The sequence below is a fragment of the Anarhichas minor genome, unplaced genomic scaffold (genome assembly GCF_050575085.1).
Source record: "Anarhichas minor isolate MPS153535 unplaced genomic scaffold, ASM5057508v1 ptg000069l, whole genome shotgun sequence".
In the NCBI taxonomy this organism is placed as follows: Eukaryota; Metazoa; Chordata; class Actinopteri; order Perciformes; family Anarhichadidae; genus Anarhichas; species Anarhichas minor.
In genome coordinates this window covers 278145-301113 of record NW_027466515.1, presented here as the reverse complement: position 1 = coordinate 301113, position 22969 = coordinate 278145, and the positions used below count along the sequence as shown (strand labels likewise).

Sequence of the window (22969 nt, the reverse complement as noted above, 5' to 3'; positions counted from 1 at the left end):
ATTCTTCATTAAGAGACAATAAGGGGGAAAAATCTTCTCCACATGACTTTTATAGCAGAGACAATAATAATAGTAAAAGAAGAACAACCGGTCTTCCCCCTACCGATTTATAAGCCATAACATTTATTTCTGAAGACATCTGTTTTTCATTTGGATGTATAAGTTTACTGATGTAATGACGTGTATATTGAATACATTGTTAATACCCAAATTCTTTGAAATGGGTTACAGGGTCAGAGATTTGAAGTCTTAAAAAACAGCCAAGAGTGTGATCTTAAGTCCCGTCGAGCACATCTTATCCCCTCGCAGACATGATGTGATGACAATGAACACAACACTTCTAACGTTCTAATGATCACTGATGTGGGGTTGAAGAAAGCTTGAAGATGAGGTTTTCGGTTCCACATACTGCATCAATACGTCGCTTTTTTCACCACAATGGAGTTCTATGCACCCTCAAATAACAGTAGAACGGCTTTTTACTACGCTGTGAGTGTTTTTCCATATTAATTACTGTAAGGGTGTTGTATTTGTGCACTCTGTTGTCGTCTCACTGCTTGTATTTCCATTTTTAGGAGTGTAAAATATACTTGATGTACCTTTGGATGGATGGATGGATGGATGAATAAATAGGCTGATTGTACTTTCAGTGTGTAGGATTTGGCGTCATCTAGCGGTGTGGTTGCTGATTGCAACAAACTGAAACTTCTCCAGTGCGTGAAGCGTGTAGGAAAACTACGATGGCCGACATGAAAAGGTGACAGACGGCCCTGTCTAGAGCCAGTGTTTGTTCGTTCTGTGCTACTGTAGAAACATGGTGGCCGGCTCTGTGAAGAGAACGGCTCATTTTAAGATAACGAAAGCACAACGATTCTTATCGTCAGGTGAAAATACACAACAGAGAGAATACACCTGTTCTTTAATAAAGGGATGGTTTGACATTTTAGACGTCTGCATTTAGGAAGACACGAAGTAAGCCTGTAAGTAAGAGTGTGTGTGTGTGTGTGCGTGTGTGTGCGTGTGTGTCTAGAAGGTTCCCTGACCTTTAACAGCAGCCAGAGAAACAAACAGGTGTTTGGCCACTTCAGTGACACTGTAACCGAATCACACTGTGAACTGAGGAAACACCAAAGGCATGCTGGGTAACAGACTGTGTGTGTGTGTGTGTGTGTGTATGTGGCTATGATTACGAATAGTTATGGTAACAGTCACACACTTCCCCTTACAGCTCTGTAATAATCCAATGTAGAAACAGTTACAATTAAAAGTACAAAATGTTTTGCATAAAAATATACTTGAAGTACCAAAAGTAAAAGTACTCATTATGCAGAAATAATATATTATTACATTAAAATTGTTGCTGCAAATATGTGTTTATCACTTTAATGTAAAGGTGAAGCTCATTGTCTTTACTTTAAATACTGCTGGTTAGTGTAATCTATCAGTTGATTATATTTTGCATATTTTGTTACTCATAATACTGCTGTGAGTCTTCTTCTTCATGTTTCACAGCACAATTTATGTATATGTATTCAGGTGCAGCCCATGTTTTGTTTTTGGGAGACTTTAAGACACTGAATGTCCAGATGAGTCCACTTTTCTCCTTCTTCTCTGGGTTAAAGGTCAGCAGAGCAGAGGTTTTAGAGGAGTCAGTTATTAATCTCTAATCAGTGTGGGACATTTTGGTCAACATGGCAGGATGAGGCTGCTAAAAGGTAGCAGAGATCTCAGAGGAGGAGCTGCTGCTTCAGGTTCAGAGAAAACCGAAGAACCAGTTTGTCTAAGAATCGTAAACGATATATAATTAACTGTGGTTAAAATATAAACAAATATCATGTAACTTTCGTTTTGTAAAAATGTTTAAGCCGGAATGATTTGCTGAGGTCAACAAACTAACTAACTGTCATTACTTAGCAGCATGCTAGGCATCGTAGCTGACGTTAGCATCTGTTCTCGTTTCTCATCATGTTGGAAACAACTTGGAGAGGTTCAATGAGTTCAAACATCTGCATCCACATCATGCAGAGCTGGAGTCAGGATGTGGTTAGCCTAGCTTAGCATTAAGACGAACTAGGGGTAAACAGCCAGCGTGTCTCTGTTAAACGCTCAAACATACACCGACCAACATCTCTAAGGGCCTTTCTACACCTGTCCAAACTAAGGTTGATGTTTTTGATTACATTGTTTGGATTTGATCCGGTTAGTTTTGGTTTCATGTTGCAATGATGCGAGCGCATCTAAAGAACTCTCCATGACATATATACGTCCTGTCATCATTGACATTGATTGGTTTATAGACGGACTGTCCCATCATCGTATATATCTCTCTCTCTCTCTCATCGTATGTCTCTCTCTCCTTCGTTTTTTCCAACTGACTCTTTATAAAAGTAGTCAGGTCATAAGTCAGTTAAACATCTGGCCTTCTCCCCTCTCCATGCGCTAACAGCTCATTTTGTTTTGTTGTTTTGTTGTTTTTACAGTTCTGACGACAGCCTACCAGAACTTCCTGCTATTGGTCTGAACAGTCCAAAGAAATGTGTTCACACTAGAAACAGTTTGATCTGGAAAGAGGCCGCCTCTGTTCCTCAGACCAAGGTCCGGCTGTTTGGTTATTTAGGGAGCAACAAATCTGAATCTGAACTGTACGACATGAATCAACACAGAAAAGTTGATAGGATATCAATTAAATTAGCCTGAAAAACGTGGTTCTTTAGGTCCTCATTCCCTCTTCTATCAGCAGCTCTGCCTCCGAGAGCAAACTCCCGCCATGTTTATTCCTCCTCTTCGTCTCTACGTACCCAGAAGGCCGACCCGCCTGAACGGCCGCCATCTCCCTCATAGTCTCCTCTGAGTACAGGCCGATCGGTGAGTTATACTGCTTCCTCTTAGTGGGGCTGACCGCCGCCGACCTCCTCCCGGGAGAGTCTGCCTCTGCAGGCCCGGAGGAGGCGCTGCAGGCCGACAGGCGGCCGTTGAGCTGCACTGACTGAGGCTTCAGGTGGAGCAGGAGGTGGGAGGAGACGGGGCGGGGAGGGAGCAGAGAATGTTGGGCAACAACTATCAATATCTGATCAATGTTTTGAGAGACAAATTATACTGTAAATATGTCTTATTATAGGAACCGTAGAGTAAAACTGTCAACATTTATTTTTCTTTTTTTTTTACTGTTACAAAATCAAGTAATTTTCTTTTTTAAATTTTATTTTTGTAATTACAATCATATCATAATATGCATTAATATTATAATCTCTTTTTGCATTCCAGTCTTATCAGATGATGCAAAAGCTTCAAAGTGTATATTATCTTTTGTCAACATAACTATGTAAACACTGTGCAAAACATCATGTTTTTTTAGGGATTTAAGATATTGATCATTACATCTTCGGGTTCATCCAGTGGTTTTTGAGAGGTTTCCAGTAGAACAAAGTGTGTTGTGCTTTATGTGAATTTGTCTGATGGTACTTTTTGTGACAACATGGATGAAGTGCATGTTCTTCTTCCTGCAGCCACCAGGAGGTGACAACTCATTACATTGAACTAGTGTGACTGAAACTGAGATTATGGAGTGAACCGTCCTGATTTAGATGCTTACAAGGAGAAAAAAAGAATCAATACATGTGCTGACAAAACTCCATATTTAGCTGGCTAAAATTGTATGCCATAACAGTGTGATCAATACCAGATAGCAGTTGTTCAGTTTCACCACAGTATCCAGGCCGCATTGGGTACAGCATCCATCTACTGTACAGTTATGTGCAGCAGCAGAAATGCATTATGGGTAAAGTTACCTGTTGGTGTGGGATCATGGGGATAGAGACGTCGATTCTTGGTGTCTGCATCGGAGCAAGACGCTTGGCCCTGCAAGAGGAAAAAGAAAAACAGAGGTGATGATCTGTGAGATGACTTTTGATTAACTTTCGTTTGCAATGCTTTGCTTCGTCATAACCATTCATATCCAGACAACCAATGAGTTTATGATTATTCTACTGATCACATCCGAAAGCAGTGGAAGATTGATAGAGAATGTCAGATAGAAGAAGATATCTGGGCATCAGTTATAGAAAACAAACGTACTATTCGGCGGTGAAATACTTTATTGTACTCTACACCATTTGTGAGGAAGAAGTTTGGTTCAAAGCTCTCCTAAAGGTGTTGAAAGCAATTCACAAAATTGGCACATATGCACACGTTTTGGAAGTGTGAAAATATACAAAATAATTTTGGGGAGAAGTGAAAGATGAGGTGATCACCTTAGTTGGACGTGACTTGGAGCTACCACCTCTTCGGTGTTTTATGGCAGCTTAAGTAGACAGTGCAAGGAACAACAATAATAATAAATTGTTTGGAATACTTATTGTTGTACCGAGAAAGACTATTCTCAAACTTCTAAGGACATCCCTGCACTGGACGATTGTATAAGGAGATACTGAGAATACTCCCTCTGGAAAGGCTGACCTAAGCTCTTCATAACAATGTCGAGCGATTTATTAAGATATGGCAACCAGTCTTGGACACAGTGGACCCCTCTGGACCAGACTGCGTTGTAGCGCATTCTTTCCCAAAGACTAGGTCGGGACCCACAGGTGGGTTGCAGGCGATTTCATTACGGTCTCCAAACAAATTTGCAGAATTTCTTCCGTAGTCTTTTATTACATATATATCTGCAGTACACCTCTGGGCCACATGAGGGAGTCTGAATGTTTGTATTTTTTCAATAGTTGTAGCCTACTTATAATAGTGAATCTAATATGAAAGGCTAACATACTTTCTGTTTGTCTTACTAAAGAGAGGACAATAACGAGAGCCTGTTTACTCTGCCTAATGCGTTTATTTGGTCCCATTTATAAAATATCTAACCCTAACCCTGGACTGAAGGAATGTAAGCGTTTCAAATAGTTTATTTAGCTTAAGAATTAGGAGGATTTTCTCAACACATAAAGGAACACTTTATCCTTCAGTTTATCACACGCAGTACTTGCTCATATTCTTCAAGGTGAGAGAAGTGAGAAAGTAATAAACGGTATATCCTGTCGTTTATTTTAGACGACTTGCTGGAATGAGTCTAGAAATCTCAGATCAAATCCAACCGAGTGACAATAACAGATTTATAACTGTCATTTTGTGTTGCTTGGAAGAAGAAAAAAACACCCAGTGACCCTGAATTGAAAATTGATTGTATTTAATGTGATTCTGTGCATTGTGTGTTTTCTGTGTCACACATTTCATCAGAGGAGGGAGTAATAAGGGTCAACAGGTGTCAAACAGCTTTATATATTATTTTTGCGTGTCAAAGCGTCACCTCTATTTCCTGACCTTTGTGTCCTGCGGCCCACCACAGACCTCAATGTCCACTTTACACTTAAAAAACAACACGAGTGACGTGAAAAAATTATGAGAAAGGGCTCCTCATCCTCAGCCGAACGTCGTATCTTCATCACCCAGAGGGTTTGCAGTTATGAAACTCTGCTGTGGACCAACATTCATTTCCTCACCGAGCTTATCTGATCTCTTCTGTAAGACACCTTCAGGTTACCAGAAGGATGGTTTCACTCTATTTTGGTCTTGAGTGACACCAAAACGGCCCGATGTTCAATATCTGCAGCAGCCATCTTTTCCCTTTGTTTACCCTAAAGCATTTAAGATGCCCAGCAACCTCAGAACTATCCATCTATAATCCTCCATTATTACTATAATATTAGACCAGTAGTGGAATGTAACCAAGTATATGCACTTAGGTAATGTATTTATGTACACATTTGAGATACTTGTACATTACTTCAGTGTTTTCTCTTCATGCTACTTTCTACTCCACTACATTTATCTGACAGCTTTAGTTATTTTACAAATTAAGATTTGTATGCATAAAGCATATGCAGAGTTTATAAAATATGATGTCTTGTTGTAAATGAAACCCCAAAACAGTTTAAGTACAGCTGAAACAATTAGTCCATTCATCAATTAGGCGATTGAATTTGGTTCTACTTGATCGGAATGCTGCATTCAGTTGATCAAAACGTTATTTCAAATAGACGACACTGACTCGTCTGCAACAGTTTTTTTTAAAACTGGTTCACCTCTTATCTTTCTTTGTTTCAACAAATGATCAATACTCATATCTCCAACTATTTTTTGGGGTTCCTCAAGGCGCAATTTTAGGGCCATTACTTTTTAAATCTTTAAATTATTCCTTGGTGGTTTCATCAGGAGACAATGCACCTCTTTCCATGCTGATGACACAGAGGTTTAACTAATCTAATTAACTTAATTAATGAAAAGTTAATTAGTTTGGAAATACAGGAGAAGAATATCAAGTATTAAAAACTATTTCTTGTTGAGTCGATGAAGTAACAGGAACTATTTCTTGCACAGAGAAGAAAAGAAAAACAGTTAAGTTCAGTCATTAGTTTCTGCCCTTACTTGGTCATGGTGAGCGCCAGGTTGTAGTTAGCCATCTTGATCTTGTTCTGGGCCTCCAGGTGAGTCATCCCGTCGGTGCCGACGCCGTCTATGGCGACGATGACATCACCCTGGACCAGGTTAACCTGCGCTGCTTTGCTGCCCGGAGTGATCTGTCCAAACACAAAAACAAAGACATTGAGATCTCATGTTTGCTCTGAGCATCTTTAATCGGACACATGATGGGATGACACAAACAAATCAAGAACAAACCTGCAAAACAAAGTCCACTCTGGTTTAAAAAATAAAGAACAAAAAAGTTTAATTGAATAGTAAACATTTCCTGTCTTTACGTCATCTTTTAGAGATGTGCTGAGGTAGGTTCAAGTTACACCACAGGTCAGCGCACACGTCAATCTGAATCTATCAATCACATAATCAGGAAAAACTGGATGGAAAAAGGTTCACTGTTTCACGTGAAACAATCAATCAAATGGGAACAGAATTAATGAGTTCAGGATTAATATGCTAAAGTCCCCTTAATCTAAAAATCCAACTCAGGAGTGGAGTTTTGACCCTCATTCACAACACAGTTACACAAACAAAAAGGGTCGACAAGTCTGCCTTCAGATTAAACTGTTAACATGTATTTAAAAATGTATGAAATTCAGAGACTTGGTGGATTTTTAAATGCTGTAAATCCTGTATACATTTTTAACTGAAAATATCTGAAATTTGTTTCATGAAGAAAACCAACGTGACTTCAGAGGATCACAGACTGTCTTATGTGAGATCAGGTGTCATCCTCAAAAGGAGACACAGCAACACCAACGAGAGTCCATGAGCTATTTTCACTGGGAGAAACCTGCTCCCTCTTATCTTTGTATTTCAGTCTGTCTGCTCACGAGATTTCACCTAAACCTGTGACTAATTAGCATGAAACAGCATCTGTGATTTCTGAGCTGTTAATCAAGTAGTTAGCATGCTAACATTTGCTTATTATCAGTAAACTCAAAGTACTGCTGAGGCTGAAAGGAATGTCATTAGTTCTGCCGGTATTTGGTCATTAACCAAAGTATTGGACAGATTAAAATGCTGGATGAAAAGTCAGAGGATTACACAAATTATTACAATTCGTTCTGAGGGGAACATGAAATGTCTGAACCACATATTATCACAATAGTTGAGATATTTCAGTCTGTAACAAAGTCGTGAACAGACAAGTTAGCTGACACGCCGCTACCGTGGCTATAAATAGTGATTAGCGGGTGTTTAAGTTAACAACCCCAAAACTGTAAAAAGAAAGTGAGAAGTTTCATCCATCAGATAACGCGTGAGACTCTAAGCAGGATGGAAACAAATGAATGTGTTCACCTTGTGACCTTTAACTCAGAGAGTCGGTCTGTAGCCTCGTGGCGCCTCGAACACAATGCCGGGACACAAGTGTTCATGCCTGAGTGTTAAACTCTGGACAGCTGTCTGTACACCGCTAACCCCCGCTGAGTCACATCCACTCTGATTACTCCCAAAAATCCCTCCTGCTCCTGTTTGCTTTGTCTTTCTTTTTTTAACTTCTCCATAATTTCCATCCACAGGAGTTATACTATATCTCCAGTCTGAATAATGTGACCTTTGACTTCTGCAGCTGTAGGAGAGAGTGGAGGAGGAGTAGAAGAAGAAAGAGGTGAGGTGAAGAAGGAGGATCATGATTAGGTTGGAGGCCGGGATGGCGGAGATGCGGAATGGGGAGGTAAAAGATGAAGGTTGGGACCGTGGTGGAATGTACTCAAGTACTCTACTTAAGTACTTAAGTACTTGTACTGTACTTTACTTGAGTATTTCCGTTTTATACCAAATCATACTGAATTTCAAAGCTAAATATTTTTCTTTTCACTTCACTACATTTATGTGACAGCTTTAGTTACTCTGCAGATTAGTTTTTCATTTCCTCCCTGTCCAGTGAAAACCACATACCTCCAGATGTGTTGATGTTAAATGTTTGTGATAAACTGAAGGATGAAATGTTCCTTTATGTGTTGAGAAAATTCTCCAACTCCTTAAGCTAAATAAACTATTTAAAAAGCCTCTTATATCAGCATTGTCACAAGGTAAAAAAACGGGCTGTTTTTCTTTTTAGAGAAACGTGGTTCTCAGAGAACATTTGATGATCTTATAGAATATGAAGCATTGCTGTATATTAAACTAGCCAACAGGATATAAAGTAGTTAAAATAAGCTCAACCTTAAATATCCACAGCAGTAAAATGCGCACACACGCACACACACACACACACACACACACACAGTCAGTGATAAAGTTTAAATAGCGCTGTGACACTTAGCTGCAGCTCTTATCTCACTCTGACTCATCCGGCTGACATTTCCACAGAATGCGGGTCAATGCGGCGTGAATGAAACATCGCCCCCTGGAGACGAACTGTTAGCTGCCGCTGACAGTGACGGACAGCAGGGAGCCGGTCCCAGTTTACACTCTGCTCAGCTTACTGGTGTACCTCCAGCTGGAAGAATTCCTGCACACCGGGGACTGATCACAGAATGAATTAAGCAGAGCTCCGAGCTGAAGGGAGCTTTAACACCTAAGTCAGAGCAAGATATGCTCTGACTTAGGTGGTTAAAGTGCAACATTTTCCTCAATATCTTTGTACATATCGCATCACATGCATGACAGGTAAACTTGCATTTCATGGATGGAAAAGTAACATGCAGGCACTGCAGGGATTTGAACCCAGGACCTCCTGTTCACTAGAGAGGCACTTTGACCAACTAAGCCACAGCGCCTCTATGCTAACACTATCAGGGGGGACAACACTCACAGGTTTGCTGTGGCTTAGTTGGTTAAAGAGCCTGTCTCGTAAACAGGAGATCTTGGATTCAAATCCCAGCAGTGCTGCAGTCAGATAACTTCCTACAGGAAACTCTGATGCATCATGTTGAAGCCTCCTGTTTGCTGACTCTATCTGATTTCAGCTTCCAGATTATTTCATCACAGCTGCTTTGGATTAAAGTGAACAAATGTTTGGAGAGTTTGTCTCACTGAGTTTGAACAATGCGAGTCCTGTCCCGGCTGCAGAGTGGCCTACTTTCCCTCTGAGCCATTGACACTGACCCACATACACACTTCCTATGTTCACACCACACCGAGTACATTTTCAACATATGCAGCTCTACTGGACAGTTTTCTTAGCAAAACCATTGAGAAAGTGAAATTATTTATGTACATTATGTGATGAAGTCTTCTCTTCCATCCGCCAACAACCTGGATTCTTCATCCAGAGTTAAAAATATGAATCTGGATTTTATCGAACACACTGACCCGACAGCAGTAGGTCTGTAACAGTAGAAGAAGAGCTGATAAAACCGGTCTGTATGTGTATGTGTGTGTGTGTGTGTGTGCGACCTTCACAGGCTAAAAACAGCCTTCCGCCTGTCAGCAGCCACAGACGCTCACCGCCACTCTGCAGGCCTCAGTATGCTGCTGCTACAAGTGTCCGTGTGCTGTAGGAGCAGTGAGAAGTGCAACTTGTGGAGGCAAAAAAATTGATTATGTTCACTCACATTTTTACTCCACAGATCACCTGGAAAATTGCAATTTTCATGGCTTGTTGGTGGCAGTGACCATTCATACAAGTTTGCTTTGGTTCCCTTTTGAAGTGGTTTTGAATAAGTGTATTAACAGTCATTTTGCATAGCTGTTTTGTGTCTCGCTGTGGTTCTCTGGCGTATCTTTGAAGTCGTTTTGCATCTCGTTAGCCAGCAAGCGTGTCTTTTTGTCCCTTTAGCATTTGTTTTATAGTAATTTTGCATCTCTTTTGGATGTTTTGCATAACTTTCTAGTCATTTTGCATCTCTTTGTGGTTGTTCCAAGTCTCTTTTCAATGTTGTTTTGTGTCACTGTGGTCGTTCAGTGTCTCTTTGTAGTCGTTTTGTGTTGTTTCTTGCATGTCTGATTAAGTTTTCCACAAGAAATGTTAATAGTAATAATAATACATTTTATTTATTTTATTTTTAGTCACTTCAGAAAGAGGATCTGGCCCAGCTGGGGTCTCCCTGAACCCTTGGGCCCCTGGTGCCTCTGGGCCTGTATCCTGTATGCCCGCTCAGTAATCAGTCCATGCCTGCAGACCCTGAAAACAAGCATAATCTGTCTTTCTGTAACAGAACTGTATTTCGGCAGCATGATGAGATAATCTACCAAATTATATCTAGAAAAGATCCAGATCAGTCCTGGATCAAATTTGGGGTTCCCTGATGTGAAGCCGTTTGGGTTCCCCTGATCTGTAACTGGATGCGGTGGGATCAAGGGCTCACTGAGCGCTGAGTCAGCTCCATGTGTGACAGCAAACAGACTGTAAAACTGTATTTAAGCAGCTCAGAGCGACACAGACAGAGAATTCAAGTTGCACTACAATTTACACACAAATGTCTGCAGAGTGGGATTGTTTAAAAGGTTTATCTGAGTGAAAATAAATCATTTGAAAACACAGGCTCAAAGAAATGAATGTGAAGGTTGAATTCATAATAAGTTTATGTCATTCAGTGGCTGCAAACTCTAAAACATATTCTTTTATTTAATCTATTATTTATCTAATTATTTGATATTTATTTGTATCAGCTACAAAATAAAGCAGCACAGTTGCAGAGATGCAGCAATAAATAATAAGACCCAGATATCTACATAATACTGAATAATGCTTTCACATTAAACCTGATTATCTGGACAAGAGATACAGGAGCTCTAATATACTTTGAGTATTTCTATTCATTCTTTCTCAGAGTAATCTGAAGGCCGAGGTGAGGTGTTGTTGTAGTTCACACATCATTTTTGATCCCTCACTGCAGTTTTAATCCACGAACCTTCCTCTTGTTCTTTATTCCTTTTGTGTCGAGAGTTGTGTTCAGTTTCTCTGTTCTCATCCGCCTGCCACTCAAACTCAAACTCTCCTGACATTTCAGTCGGCTCTTCAGGGAAAATGTCGGTCTGCTTTATTGCAGAGTTGAGAATAATGCAAAAGAAATGCGTACAGGTTTCTGAACATCCATCAGGTCAGAGAGAAAAACCAAGAGACATGTGAAAACCTGCCGGGACATCGGAGATCATCCATGTCTTCCTGAGTTCACTTGAGTGCGAGAAATCATATTAAAACTTAAAGACCGTGTGGGGAAACTAACAAACGAAACCAGTGTGAAGCTTTTATAAAGTTCTTCTAAAAAAATAAACAAGACAAGAAGCATTTGTTCGAAGCTGCAGCCTCTATTCTGGCATCTGAGCTCACATTAACTCAAACTATCGAAGCTAAGAGTTTTTCCACTAAATATCAGCCAATTGTTTTTGAATCTATTTATGACAAACACACAAAAGAGCTGTATCTCTTGTGTTGGAGACTATTAACCTGATGACATCTGCTTGTTTTTGACAAGTAGTGCAACAGGAGCTGTTGAAACTTCACTGCCTGCATGTTTAAGGTGCTTAATCTTAAAGTTCAAGTCTGCTGTTATTTATTTTTATTGTCAACAAAATCCCAAGCTTCAAGAGCATTGGTTCCTACTGAATATGTAAATCTTTGAAAACATATATATATATATATATATAGTATTTCCTAAAACAGCTGGTCGCTGTTGTTTTTATCAAACAAAAATAAGTAATAGGGACTACTTTCAGCCACATTTGGTGCTCTAATGAGCATTTGTGGCAGCAGGACAGTGTGTGTGGGATTGAGTCAAAATAAACTACAGTGTGTGTGTTCTTGGTAATGAAGGAAACTGTCCCCCAGAGCAACAGTGGAGCTCATTGATGAGTTTTTAAAGGTTTTTGAACAACAGTGGCGCTCTATGGTACAAAGGAAGAAGATATCAGGCTTTGATATACACACACAATACTTTTCAGTAGACACATTCACTTTTGGTTCGAGTCTGAACATGAAGAACAATATAGAATATCACCAGAGTTATCCTAACGAAAATCCACTTATCGACGGATAGAAAGCAAAACATCCACCTAAATATTAGGAATCCAACAGATTGGGACTGATTCTTCCTCATCTGTTCGTTTATCCCACTGTTTTACGTCTGCTCCCTGAACATGCTGCTCTGAACCGCTGAACCTGAGGAGACAATGAAGCCCCGAGCCCAGCGGGATGATGGAAAGCATCTGCCGTCCCTCGCTCGTCCAGAAACTCTCTGGCATGCAGCATAAAAGTCGCCAGTGGCAGAAAATGCAGCGTAAATCAAATTCAAAGAGCACGTCTGCTGTCACACCGACGGCAGATTAGAGCCACAACGCACCGCACACTGAGATGGGGATACTTTTTCCCAACAAAGCCCAGGCTTTTTGTGTCGTTATCAGTGTGTGTGTGGGCTTGTGTTTATTTCAGTAATATGGGTACATTTGTAGTGAAAGCGGATTTATGCGTGTCTAACAGGCTTTTCTGTTACACACACACACACACACACACACACACACACACAGTATGCAAACAAGTGCAGAACAAATCAGAGGGAGTACTTTTTTCATGCCCAAATTGCAATGAATGATTGAATGAGTAGGTCTTGTGCAGTGCATACAGATCGCCGGGTTTGGTGAATTTTAATATTCTCTCAGCCAGTCACATTATTAACAAATGGAGAGTTTCTAAATCTAAATCATATCGTCTGAATGGTGCAGAGCTGCACACAGCCTGTTAGAAGAGCGATGAATGAATAAAATCGAAACATTATATGTTGAAGCAGTTTATATATCACTAATCGCATCCATCTGATGTAATTTCTTAACTTTTTAACTCTAATGTTGGGGAGTAGAAGTAACATAAAATATAATAACTCAAGTAAAGTACCTCAAAACTGTAAAGTACAGAAACTGAGTAAATGTACTTAGCTATTTTCCACTGCAAACTACTAATCCACTGTAACTACTACAGATACTATGACGGCAGCTAGCGCTGCCACACAGTTAATTGAAGCCATAAACATCCATAAAAGATTAGTGCAGCGTATTGATTAGATCTCATCGATCAAACAAATCAGATCAGAGCACAATGAGTCCGTGACTTTTGGCTGAACGTCACGCTGAACCGACACAATGACATCCAGCAGCTGACACACACACACACACACACACACACACACACACACACACACACACACACACACACACACACACACACACACACACACACACACACACACACACACACACACACACACACACACACACACACACACACACACACACACACACACACACACACACACACACACACACACACCAACAGCAGTCTCAGTCATTCAGGAACAGCTGACGAGGAGCTTCCCCTCTGTTTCTCTCTGAGCTTCGTAGTATTCCGTGACATCATCCCGCGGCCATGTTGGAAGACAAACCACAGTTGTTTACAGTACAACATGTTTTGTCAGCAAAGGTGAAATGAAAAGATAAAGGCTGAATGGAGGCTTGAAGTTTCCATCCGAGTGCACCGTTACAAGTATGCAGAATGATCCGTTAGCAGATCCTGTTTGCAGTGAAGCCATAGAGGCACAGACAGCTGGCATTGGATTGTTTTGAAACTGAAGAAAACTTAAAAAACATGATGAAGTTCTGTCTTTTTTTCTATGACTTCTAAGATCCATGGATGTATTTAAAGTGCCTCCATTTCCTTTGTGCATTACACTGAAGGACAATAGAGTCCATAAAGAATATAATGTAGTGTTTTTGACATACACACTGACAGGAGTATACACAAGATTTGACAAAAGTCCACATTATTGTGTCATTGATGTCATATGCTCAACAACTTTCCAATGCTTTCTGTAAAAACTTGCACCACGTAACATCCAGCATCTCAATAAACCACCAACGTTCATTTAGCCTTTTTCTATTTTCTTGCCAGGGCTTTATTTGAACTTGCAGCTATCTCAAACCACAAAGAGCTGCAGATCTTTTTCCCATCAACATGAATCATCCACCTTCTGCACAGATCTGCAGATGGCAGTCGGTCACAAGCATCCCCGACAACAGCAAGCAGATAATGTGTCGGAAAAGCAAACAGAAAATTCCTCCGTTACCCAGAGCAGCTCGCATGAGCCTCAACGCCTGAATCGCCAACAGAGAGAAGTTCAAAAGGTCAAGGATCACAGCATCCTGACAACGCATGCAGCAGATTCAGAGAAGAAGAAGTGGAGGAGCGTTTCCTCTCTCCGTCTCTGCTCTATTCAGAGAGACAAGGCTGTGAAACCAACACCAGCTCCAGTTTTAGGCCTCCGGCTGCTTTCGGCCTCCCTGACAAATCCTGGCAGCCGTTACGCCCTGCAGGTCTCACCCCGACAGGCTGCATGTGTGATTCTGAATCATCCGCAAATCACACTTTATCATCAAAACCCCTTTTTCAAAAAAACAGAAAAGAGCCGGAAACAAATAATCAACATGAAACAGGAAGCAGGTGACCGCAAAAAAACTGCAGTTTCAGGTTCCCAGAGCAGATTTAAAGGAATTCTCTGCAGCCATTGGTTTCCATTCATTCAGCTTTGAAAATCAACTTGCAGAGACTTGGAAAGCGCCTTGCTGTTAACTACATGTCTACACTTATCGTTAAAGTTACACGACCACTCTGTGATTTATTTGACTGGTTTCATTAAAACTCAAATAAAAGAACTTCGACAAAAATAAAATAAAAAGGTTTCATTTAGATTTTCATTCAAATTCATTCTCATTTTCATTCAAATCACCTTGAAATGAAAAAATATCCTTCTTATGAAATCACTAATGTATGCAACAGCGTCCTTGAAATCATTATATTCCAAGTAAACACATCTTCCAGTTTCATTAAATTCATTGACTATTGCGTTAGTCTGATTTTAATTGATTTAAATTTCCTTTTTTGAATGTTGTTCTTATGCATTTTCTCGTCTTATGTAAAGCACTTTGAATATTTTGAAAGGTGCCATACAAACAAAGCTGCCTTGTTCTTTCTTTTAAGTATTTTTGGGGGCTTCTTATTTTGAAGAAGAGCGATGACAAGAAATGAGGACATGCAACAAAGGTTTCCTGCAAAACTCCAACCGGGGACGTTTCAATTACACGACCAGCGTCCTAAACCCTTTGGCCACCAGGAGGCCTGGCCTCCATCTTTTATGTTTCAAGATACATACATACATACATACACACATAGAACATTCATCAAATTAGCTTATTTTGATTAGAAACTGGTTGAGATATTCTTACTGCACCAACAGATTTATTTCACTTGTTTTTAAGAAGATAAAACTTCAGAGATAGAATATTATTAAGAATATATTACTTGGTAAAACTAGATTTTTTTTATTCCCACTGTTGAAGATAAAAAAACATTAAAATGATTTACACATGCAAAAAATACCGACAGAAAAAGCAGGCCAAACAGAAAGCAAACTGAATTCAGGTGCACCTGCTGATGGAGGAATTGCAGTTGAGATGAAAAATAAAAAATCCTGAACTAAAAAAGTAGTTTTTAAAAAATCAGTTTCTTACCCTGGAGATGGTCAGCGGCATGTTGAAGTCCTTGCCCCCCTGCAGCCTGAAGCCCCAGGGCCCGGGGCCGGGCAGCGACACGGTGTAGGCGCTCATTGTTCCAGGCGACTAAAAGATCCTCCGAAATGGACGACGGTGATTAAACCAACTTTTATTTTAAAACCCTACAGCTGCTGGAGGGATGGCCGGCACCGAGTAGCCTCTAGAAGGAAACAGAGAAAAGATACTACATAAGTGAAATGATGAAGAAAAAACCTGAAAATTATTATTTTTTTTAAATGTGTGAAGTGCACGAACCAAAACTATGAGAGAAAGAAATTAGAAGAAGCTGAGAGAGGAGATAGAAGAGAACTTGCCTGTTCAGAGAAGCTGAAGTGACAGCCTAAGAATAGCCAGAGATAGCACTGGTGCATTGTAGGGGGTGGAGGGGTGAGGCAGGGTGAGGCAGGGGCGGGGGAGATCGAAGGGAAAAGGAGGGGGGGTGGACTTATATGGTGTGAAAGGGGACACCCAGTATGCCAGGCTCGCCGTGATTCACCGGGGCCAATATAGACCCAGCGGACTCTTCTAGACTCCCTCACCTCAGCCCCCTCCCATCCCTCCCTCCCTCCCTCCCTCACGCTCAGGGTCTCCCTCGGACCCAATCAGGGGTGATGCCAGGAAACGTCTCATTATCGTCCTGGTGATAAAAGCCCAAACTGAAATGCCACGAGTTAAGTGGCTCCGATAGCTGAAAGGTCAGCAGCAGATAGGTCATTAAGGCGAGGTTGCTGGTTCAATTCCCCCATATGTCACTGCTGGAGTTCCCTGCAGCGAGGCATCAAACCACAGCCTGCTCTACGAGATCTGCGTGGTCAATAAACAGTATGAATCTTTTTTAGATACTAGTGCACGTCCCGATAGCCTGTTCGAAAACCTGTGCCTCTTGCTTGGCTTCTGGTCCCAGATGTGCTGCAGAGAGTTTGGTTCTAACATCAGCATATCCAGCAGTCAATGAGCCGCGGCCTGTAAAGCCCTGATTTCAGTCTGAACCTGAAATATACTCAAGTTTATTATCATATATGTCAAAGAAAAGCAGCAAAAACAAAGAATATTTTGCTTGAAAAATGACTGAAACTGTTATTTAAATATCAACATAGTTGCAAATTATTTTCTGTCAAACCAACAACATGTTAGTCCATCTCTCAATACCGTCTGACTTCCTGTCTGTGGCTCTCAGCTCCAAGCCCATTGCTTCCTACTGAGGACGTATATCATTAAAAACACAAAGATATAATTTCATGTAAAAAAAAAAAGCTCAGTAGTTTCCTTTAACAGCTGGTCACTGTAGTTCTTAATCAAACAAAAAGGGGGTGATAGGGCATTTGTTGGGGACTATTTTCAGCGGCAGATTAATCCACATTTGGTGCTCTGGTGAGTATTTGTGGCAGCAGGACGGTGTGTGTGGGATTGAGTAAAAATAAACTGTGTGGTCTTGGTAATGAAGGAACATGTCGCCCAGTGCAACAGTGAGGCTCATTGATGTCTTTTTTTGGAAAACAATAGAGCTCTATGGCACAGAGGAAGAAGATGTATCAGGCTTTGATTTCACAGTATCAGTATGTTAACTGTATGTTCCTAATAAATAATTGAAGGTTGACATTGTGCAGTTGTGATGACAAGTCAAACTGGAAACAGCTTCTGTCTGTAGAGTAACAGATGTATGTCGGAGTAATGGTCTATAATTTTGGCAGGCGCTAACAGGTGAGAATTCCCTGACAAACACACACACACACACACACAGCTGATCTGTCAGCACGTGTGTGGTTTCATGTAATTGGTACAGAAACATTACTATGTTAAATAAGTGTACTCAACTCATTACCCATAACCCCTCTTGTCATTGCAGTTGGACTCACCCTTTCATACCTGTTTTGTTTTGTTCACGTTGTCTTCTATGATGACGCCATATTTAGCATTACAAAAAATTGGTTAGCTCGGGCGTTCGTGAACATTAGTTGCCAGATCTTGATTTTAGTGAAAACAAGGTTCAGAAGATATGTGTTTTGTGAAAAACGGGTTCAACAATATTTACTCTGGTGACTATGAAGCGAAAGAATCGGGTCATAATTTGTGTTCACGTTCACTGCTCTCATTGGAGTTAATGGACATTTAAGTCGATATGTTGACCTTATTTGTGTCCATCTGATGAGAATAAGTCTAATATTCTCTCTCTTTTAGCTCTGTTTTTGGTCCCCACCAACTCCTGAGGGAAAAATCACTCACTTTAAAGCTACATAAAGCTGATTCAGCTGGTCATTCACTACCAGAGAGACCTTTCACAATAAAAGACCGACACAGTGACACTGGTCAAGACCACATCTGCAGCCTGACTTTTGTTAACAGATGTGTCTACTGTGTTGGAAAATAATTAAACGATATTGACATGTAAAATTATCCAAATGTGTTAATGTTACAAAGTTCATGAATGTAACATGTCTGTAGGGGGGCAGAGACTGACAGGCTGATCCCAGAGCAGCCTGATCTGCTCAGCCTGTTATATCACCGGCTAAGTTTAGACGCCTTTGTCACAGAGAGGAATCTGATGGAGTGAGCTTTCCCAGGGTGCAACAGACCAATAGGTATAAATATAAGTACATAACATTCAATGTTACTCCCCAAAAATGGTTGCAATATTTCAAATAGTGCTTTATCTATACTTCCATGTTTGCTAGTTACTTTGTAGGTGCATCGCTGCTTTTGGTGACGCAACAGTTAAGTTCAGTACTTGAGTAACATTTGGACGTACTTTCACTTGTGTTTATTGTTTATATTTTTTTCCTTCAATCACAGCACAAAAAAACACAGTCGATTTCAATACAAAGTGGTAACCGCTGCATGTGAATGCACGAATAGGCCAACCAGGCTCCCACATCGTCCTCTAAGTATGAGCAAGCATTCCCTGCTTGGAGCTCATGGTGAATATAAAACACACACACAAACTCCTGTTTGTGTGTGTGTGTGTGTGTGTACTGACCTGAACTGACCTTTAACAAAGCGGCTCAATTAAGAAGCTGTTTAAAATGACATACTATTCACAAGTGATCTGAGGTCAGTTATGTGTTGTTAATGCTGAGAGAGAGATTCACTATCACACCACCCTCCCCTTTCATCTCTCTCTCTCACACACACACACACACACACACAATTTACCACCCTCCTCATGTAGCTGTGAATTGTTTTGGCGCTGCTCACTGCTCTCTATGAGCAGTTGGCTCAGTTTGTTTTCTAAACTTGAATCTCCAAAATGTCGTGAACTGAAAACAATACTTACGGTCTAAATTTGCACTCGCACCTCCTGTGGTGGTCCAGCATTTAAAATGTACATAAAAAAGTATGTAAGTATGACTAGGAAAATGTTTAAAGTATTAAAACAATAAAAATGTCCCTTGTGACTGTTCTACTATTATATATTACATCAATAGATTATTATTATTTATACACTAATGTAAATTAGGATTTTATTGTTGTAGTTGGTTTAGCTGGAGCTAATCTTGAACTATTAACTAATGATTATTTTTATGATGTGTATTTTATGCCGTTAAACTATTGTTTGTGTTTGGTAAAGCGGGACCCATGAATGTCTTATAGTTTAATAGTTTGTTTTCTAGTGAGTGGCCAGTGTTCTTGTACACAAGCTGTTACCATCTGATTCATGAATGAATGTGTTCACCTTGTATCTCAGGTGTTCTGCAGACAGACACCGCCCACCTGCTCCTGCTGCTTCCCGCACTGTGCTCCGCCCAGCAGGGCCGCTCCGTGCACAACCTGAGAGCAAAACAAACCGAAGATGACACTTTAAACCTGGAAAAAAAACTAAAAAACAGCAGCAGCTTCAGCGGGTGAAAGTTGCCGGTGTGACCCGGCTTGAGGGAGCTGTGAGCCGGCGGGCGGGGGTGGTGCAACTTGTTACCGGCTGCTCCTGGTGAAGATGAAGAAGTGGATTAGAGAGCAGTGGCACGTGGGGGCACAAACAGGTGGGAAAAGGTGTGATAGGGGAACAGCCTACCTGCAGCCGCTGTTTGTCTCCCTGCAGCTTCTAGAACCGAACACACCGACCGCGACAGCCTGCGGTGCCCGGCCCGGGCAGAAAGCAGGGAGGCCGAGGGGAAGACGGGAAAGAGGGGTGTTAACGGTGGATTATCATTAGCGGGGTTTCTATTTAAAGAGACAGGAGTCAGACAGACTGCTGGTGAAAAACTGAAATACATCCAGATAACACTATAAAAATGCACACAACACAAGAATATTTTATTTATTTACAGAACATTGAATTTTCTTCATCTTTCTAATATAAATATGTATTTGTGAAATTAAGTTTACACTTACAAATATTGTGATTTTAATTCGAATCATAATTTCTGATATTATTTATGGTCTGCGTTTTTACAGCAGTAGCCATTTCATTTTAAAACATGCAAATTGGCAGTGTAGCCTATGTAATTTCTGTCTCTGCAGAGATGAAGGCACAAATAGAGGCATTCCACAATGAATACAGTTAATAATAGATATTTATTAAGAAAAATAAATGAGACCAACATTGAAGTTAACAGGAAACAAATCCACAATAAATTCTCTTTTCCGTATTCCAACAAAAGTCTTTTGGACCATAAACTTTACACCAGAACTAAGATGAAAAACACCTCCATTTATATTCAGTATTATTACTAATATTTACTGCATCACACTGCTGCAGCATTATACTGTAGAGTACTTCCTTCTTTCCGATACCAGTAGGAGGAATTATTAGGACACTAGTTTAAGCTGACATACAGTAGAGACGTGTGTTACTGCAGACCTCAGGCCTAAAATATTTCAATAAAAGCTTAGTTTGGTTTGGTTAATGTTTCAGTTAAACAGCTTAATAAACAGTTTCATTTTAGCTAAAGGTCGGTTCACCAAGAAAACAGCTTAACAGCATAGTTTGACTCCTAAAACATTTTTGATTAGGTTAGCGAACGATTTAGCTTAGTTCCACTTGGCTTGTGGTTCAGTTACTTTTATTGACTTGAAATAATGCAAACTGCAGCAGAAAATGTGTCATGTGTTGACTGTGTTATTGTATAGAAACATTCAAATAGACTCTTAAAGAATGCACAAATAACGTCACCCAGACCAACAGGTCAGATGGGCTTATCAAGAGCTGCTTTACGATCAACAATTATGTCCCTTATTCAGCCCCGTACCAACACCAACAACATCACAATCACATTTCCTCTAAACTGTCCTTCAGCAAAATACACACTTTAAATATGCAATCAAGAAGAAGAATGAAAAAAAACACGAACAGGATGAAAAACACAAACTGAACAACAGGGAAACATTTCAAATATCTTGTTCCTTAATAAAAGTGCAATTGCAGGCCTCAGGGCTTTTAGGATTAAGTGCGATAAGGAGAAACATTTGAATTAACATGACGTTTTGGAAAATCCTATTGATTCCCAGAGATTATTCAACACTGAAGTAGAAATCAGTCACTTCTCTGTGTGTCCAGTACAGATGTAGGCCTACTGCAAGTCCAGGGTCCGTTTGGCTTAGTTTATTACCAAACGTGGAAGCAGAGGAAAACTGCAGCTAGCTTAGCATCAGCAAAAGTGGAAACATCTATTTGAAATGATGGCAAGAGGATTTCCCAAATGATCAAGCAGTTACATTCCTTGAAACCTAATTTTATTTAGCTGTTTCTCCTTTTCCAGGCTACTTCTATACCAAGTGAAGTTGTTTTCATATAGTATCTCAGTTCTTAAGTTTACACAGAAAATAAAAACTGCAGAGGATTAAGATGGAAACACACGGACAAATAAATCAAAAGCAACAGACAACAAGAACACAAAAAGGAAACAGTATTTTTTTCTTTGCAGAAAAATCGCATAGTCCACTGCAAAAAAACTCGATCTTAACACAAACAGTTAATAACTTTTCCTAAAACATGAAAACACGTTTGCTAAAGGGCTCAGGGCCTTCACTTGTCTCAGAGGAACTAAGACAAACACAACCAGTCTGTTTGCATCCATCTAAAACCGGGACAAGAGATCAGGTGCAGGAACATGAGTTTCTTTGGGTTAAACTAAAAGCAAAAACGTTTGGCTTCAGAACCATAAAAAACATGTCTTTCCTCACAGGTGTTTTAACTCAAATTGTCTGATTAGACCTCCTTCTCCAGACTGTGTGGACACTCTTACCACACTTTGTATTTGTTTATACTTTCTATACACTCGGGTCTAACCAAACAGAATAACTAAAAACACCTGAGTGTCTGTAGCATAAAAGTAAAAAGTAAATAAACCAACGTAGGTATTTTAGGGTGATTTTAATTCTATAACCAATAATTCACAGTATTTCTAAAGAGCAACGTAACCAGAGATCAATGAGTCTGTGACATTGTCTCTACCGTAAAGACACCGTCATGCTCACTCAGATCTGATCTGATTTTTTATTTTTTTTATTCACAGGAAATTGTGCTAATGATGCAAGTGCAAAAACACCCAAAAAGTTTTGCAGCTGAATACAATTTGTCCTTTTTTGCAGAGAGGGAAGAAATAATTCATTTTTTGCCGTTTAAATAATTACCTTATTTTTAATTTTTTCTCTATAATTTTCCAAAAAGTATACGTAGGGGAGCTTCATGCATTTATTTTTCATGCAAATGAGTTTAAGCAGAGCATGAAAATACCTTTGCCTGGCAACAACCACTGCTGCTTCAGTTACCGCCAACAAGGACGCCAATAATTTCACTATAACTGCATGTGGCTATTAGCCCGAATTTTTGTAAATTTGACTTTTTTTGCAATGAGGCTTATTTGCATATAGAAAGGGGCCAATTTTGTGCCAAATGTACATGAATATTACATCATTTAAATACATAGCACAGGGGTGCATTTCACCCTTTGTGGATGCTTTGAGATTTACACAGGTTTCTTTTGTTTTATTTGTGCAGGTTTAGCAGCCGCAAAAACTGCACAATGCTTTTAAGAGTTTGCAACTCTATGTGTTTAATGTCACCCCTCTACATTTTGCC

The 22969-nt window shown here is 40.1% G+C and overlaps 1 protein-coding gene and 1 non-coding gene across 2 annotated transcripts in view; both read right to left on the bottom strand.

Moving 5' to 3' along the window:
* Nucleotides 1-16062, bottom strand: part of LOC142934575 (LIM domain-binding protein 3-like) — a 28707-nt gene extending 12645 nt beyond the window's left edge. The window contains exons 1-3 of the mRNA XM_076078986.1: nucleotides 15913-16062; nucleotides 6418-6569; nucleotides 3789-3858 (exon numbers count right to left, since the gene is read on the bottom strand). Coding sequence (XP_075935101.1) covers nucleotides 3789-3858; nucleotides 6418-6569; nucleotides 15913-16008 — 318 coding nt within the window. The 5' untranslated portion in view covers nucleotides 16009-16062. The remainder of the gene's footprint in view (nucleotides 1-3788; nucleotides 3859-6417; nucleotides 6570-15912) is intronic.
* Nucleotides 9121-9194, bottom strand: trnat-agu (transfer RNA threonine (anticodon AGU)). Its single transcript has one exon. It is a non-coding gene; the product is annotated as a tRNA-Thr (tRNA).
* Nucleotides 16063-22969: the final 6907 nt, after the last annotated feature.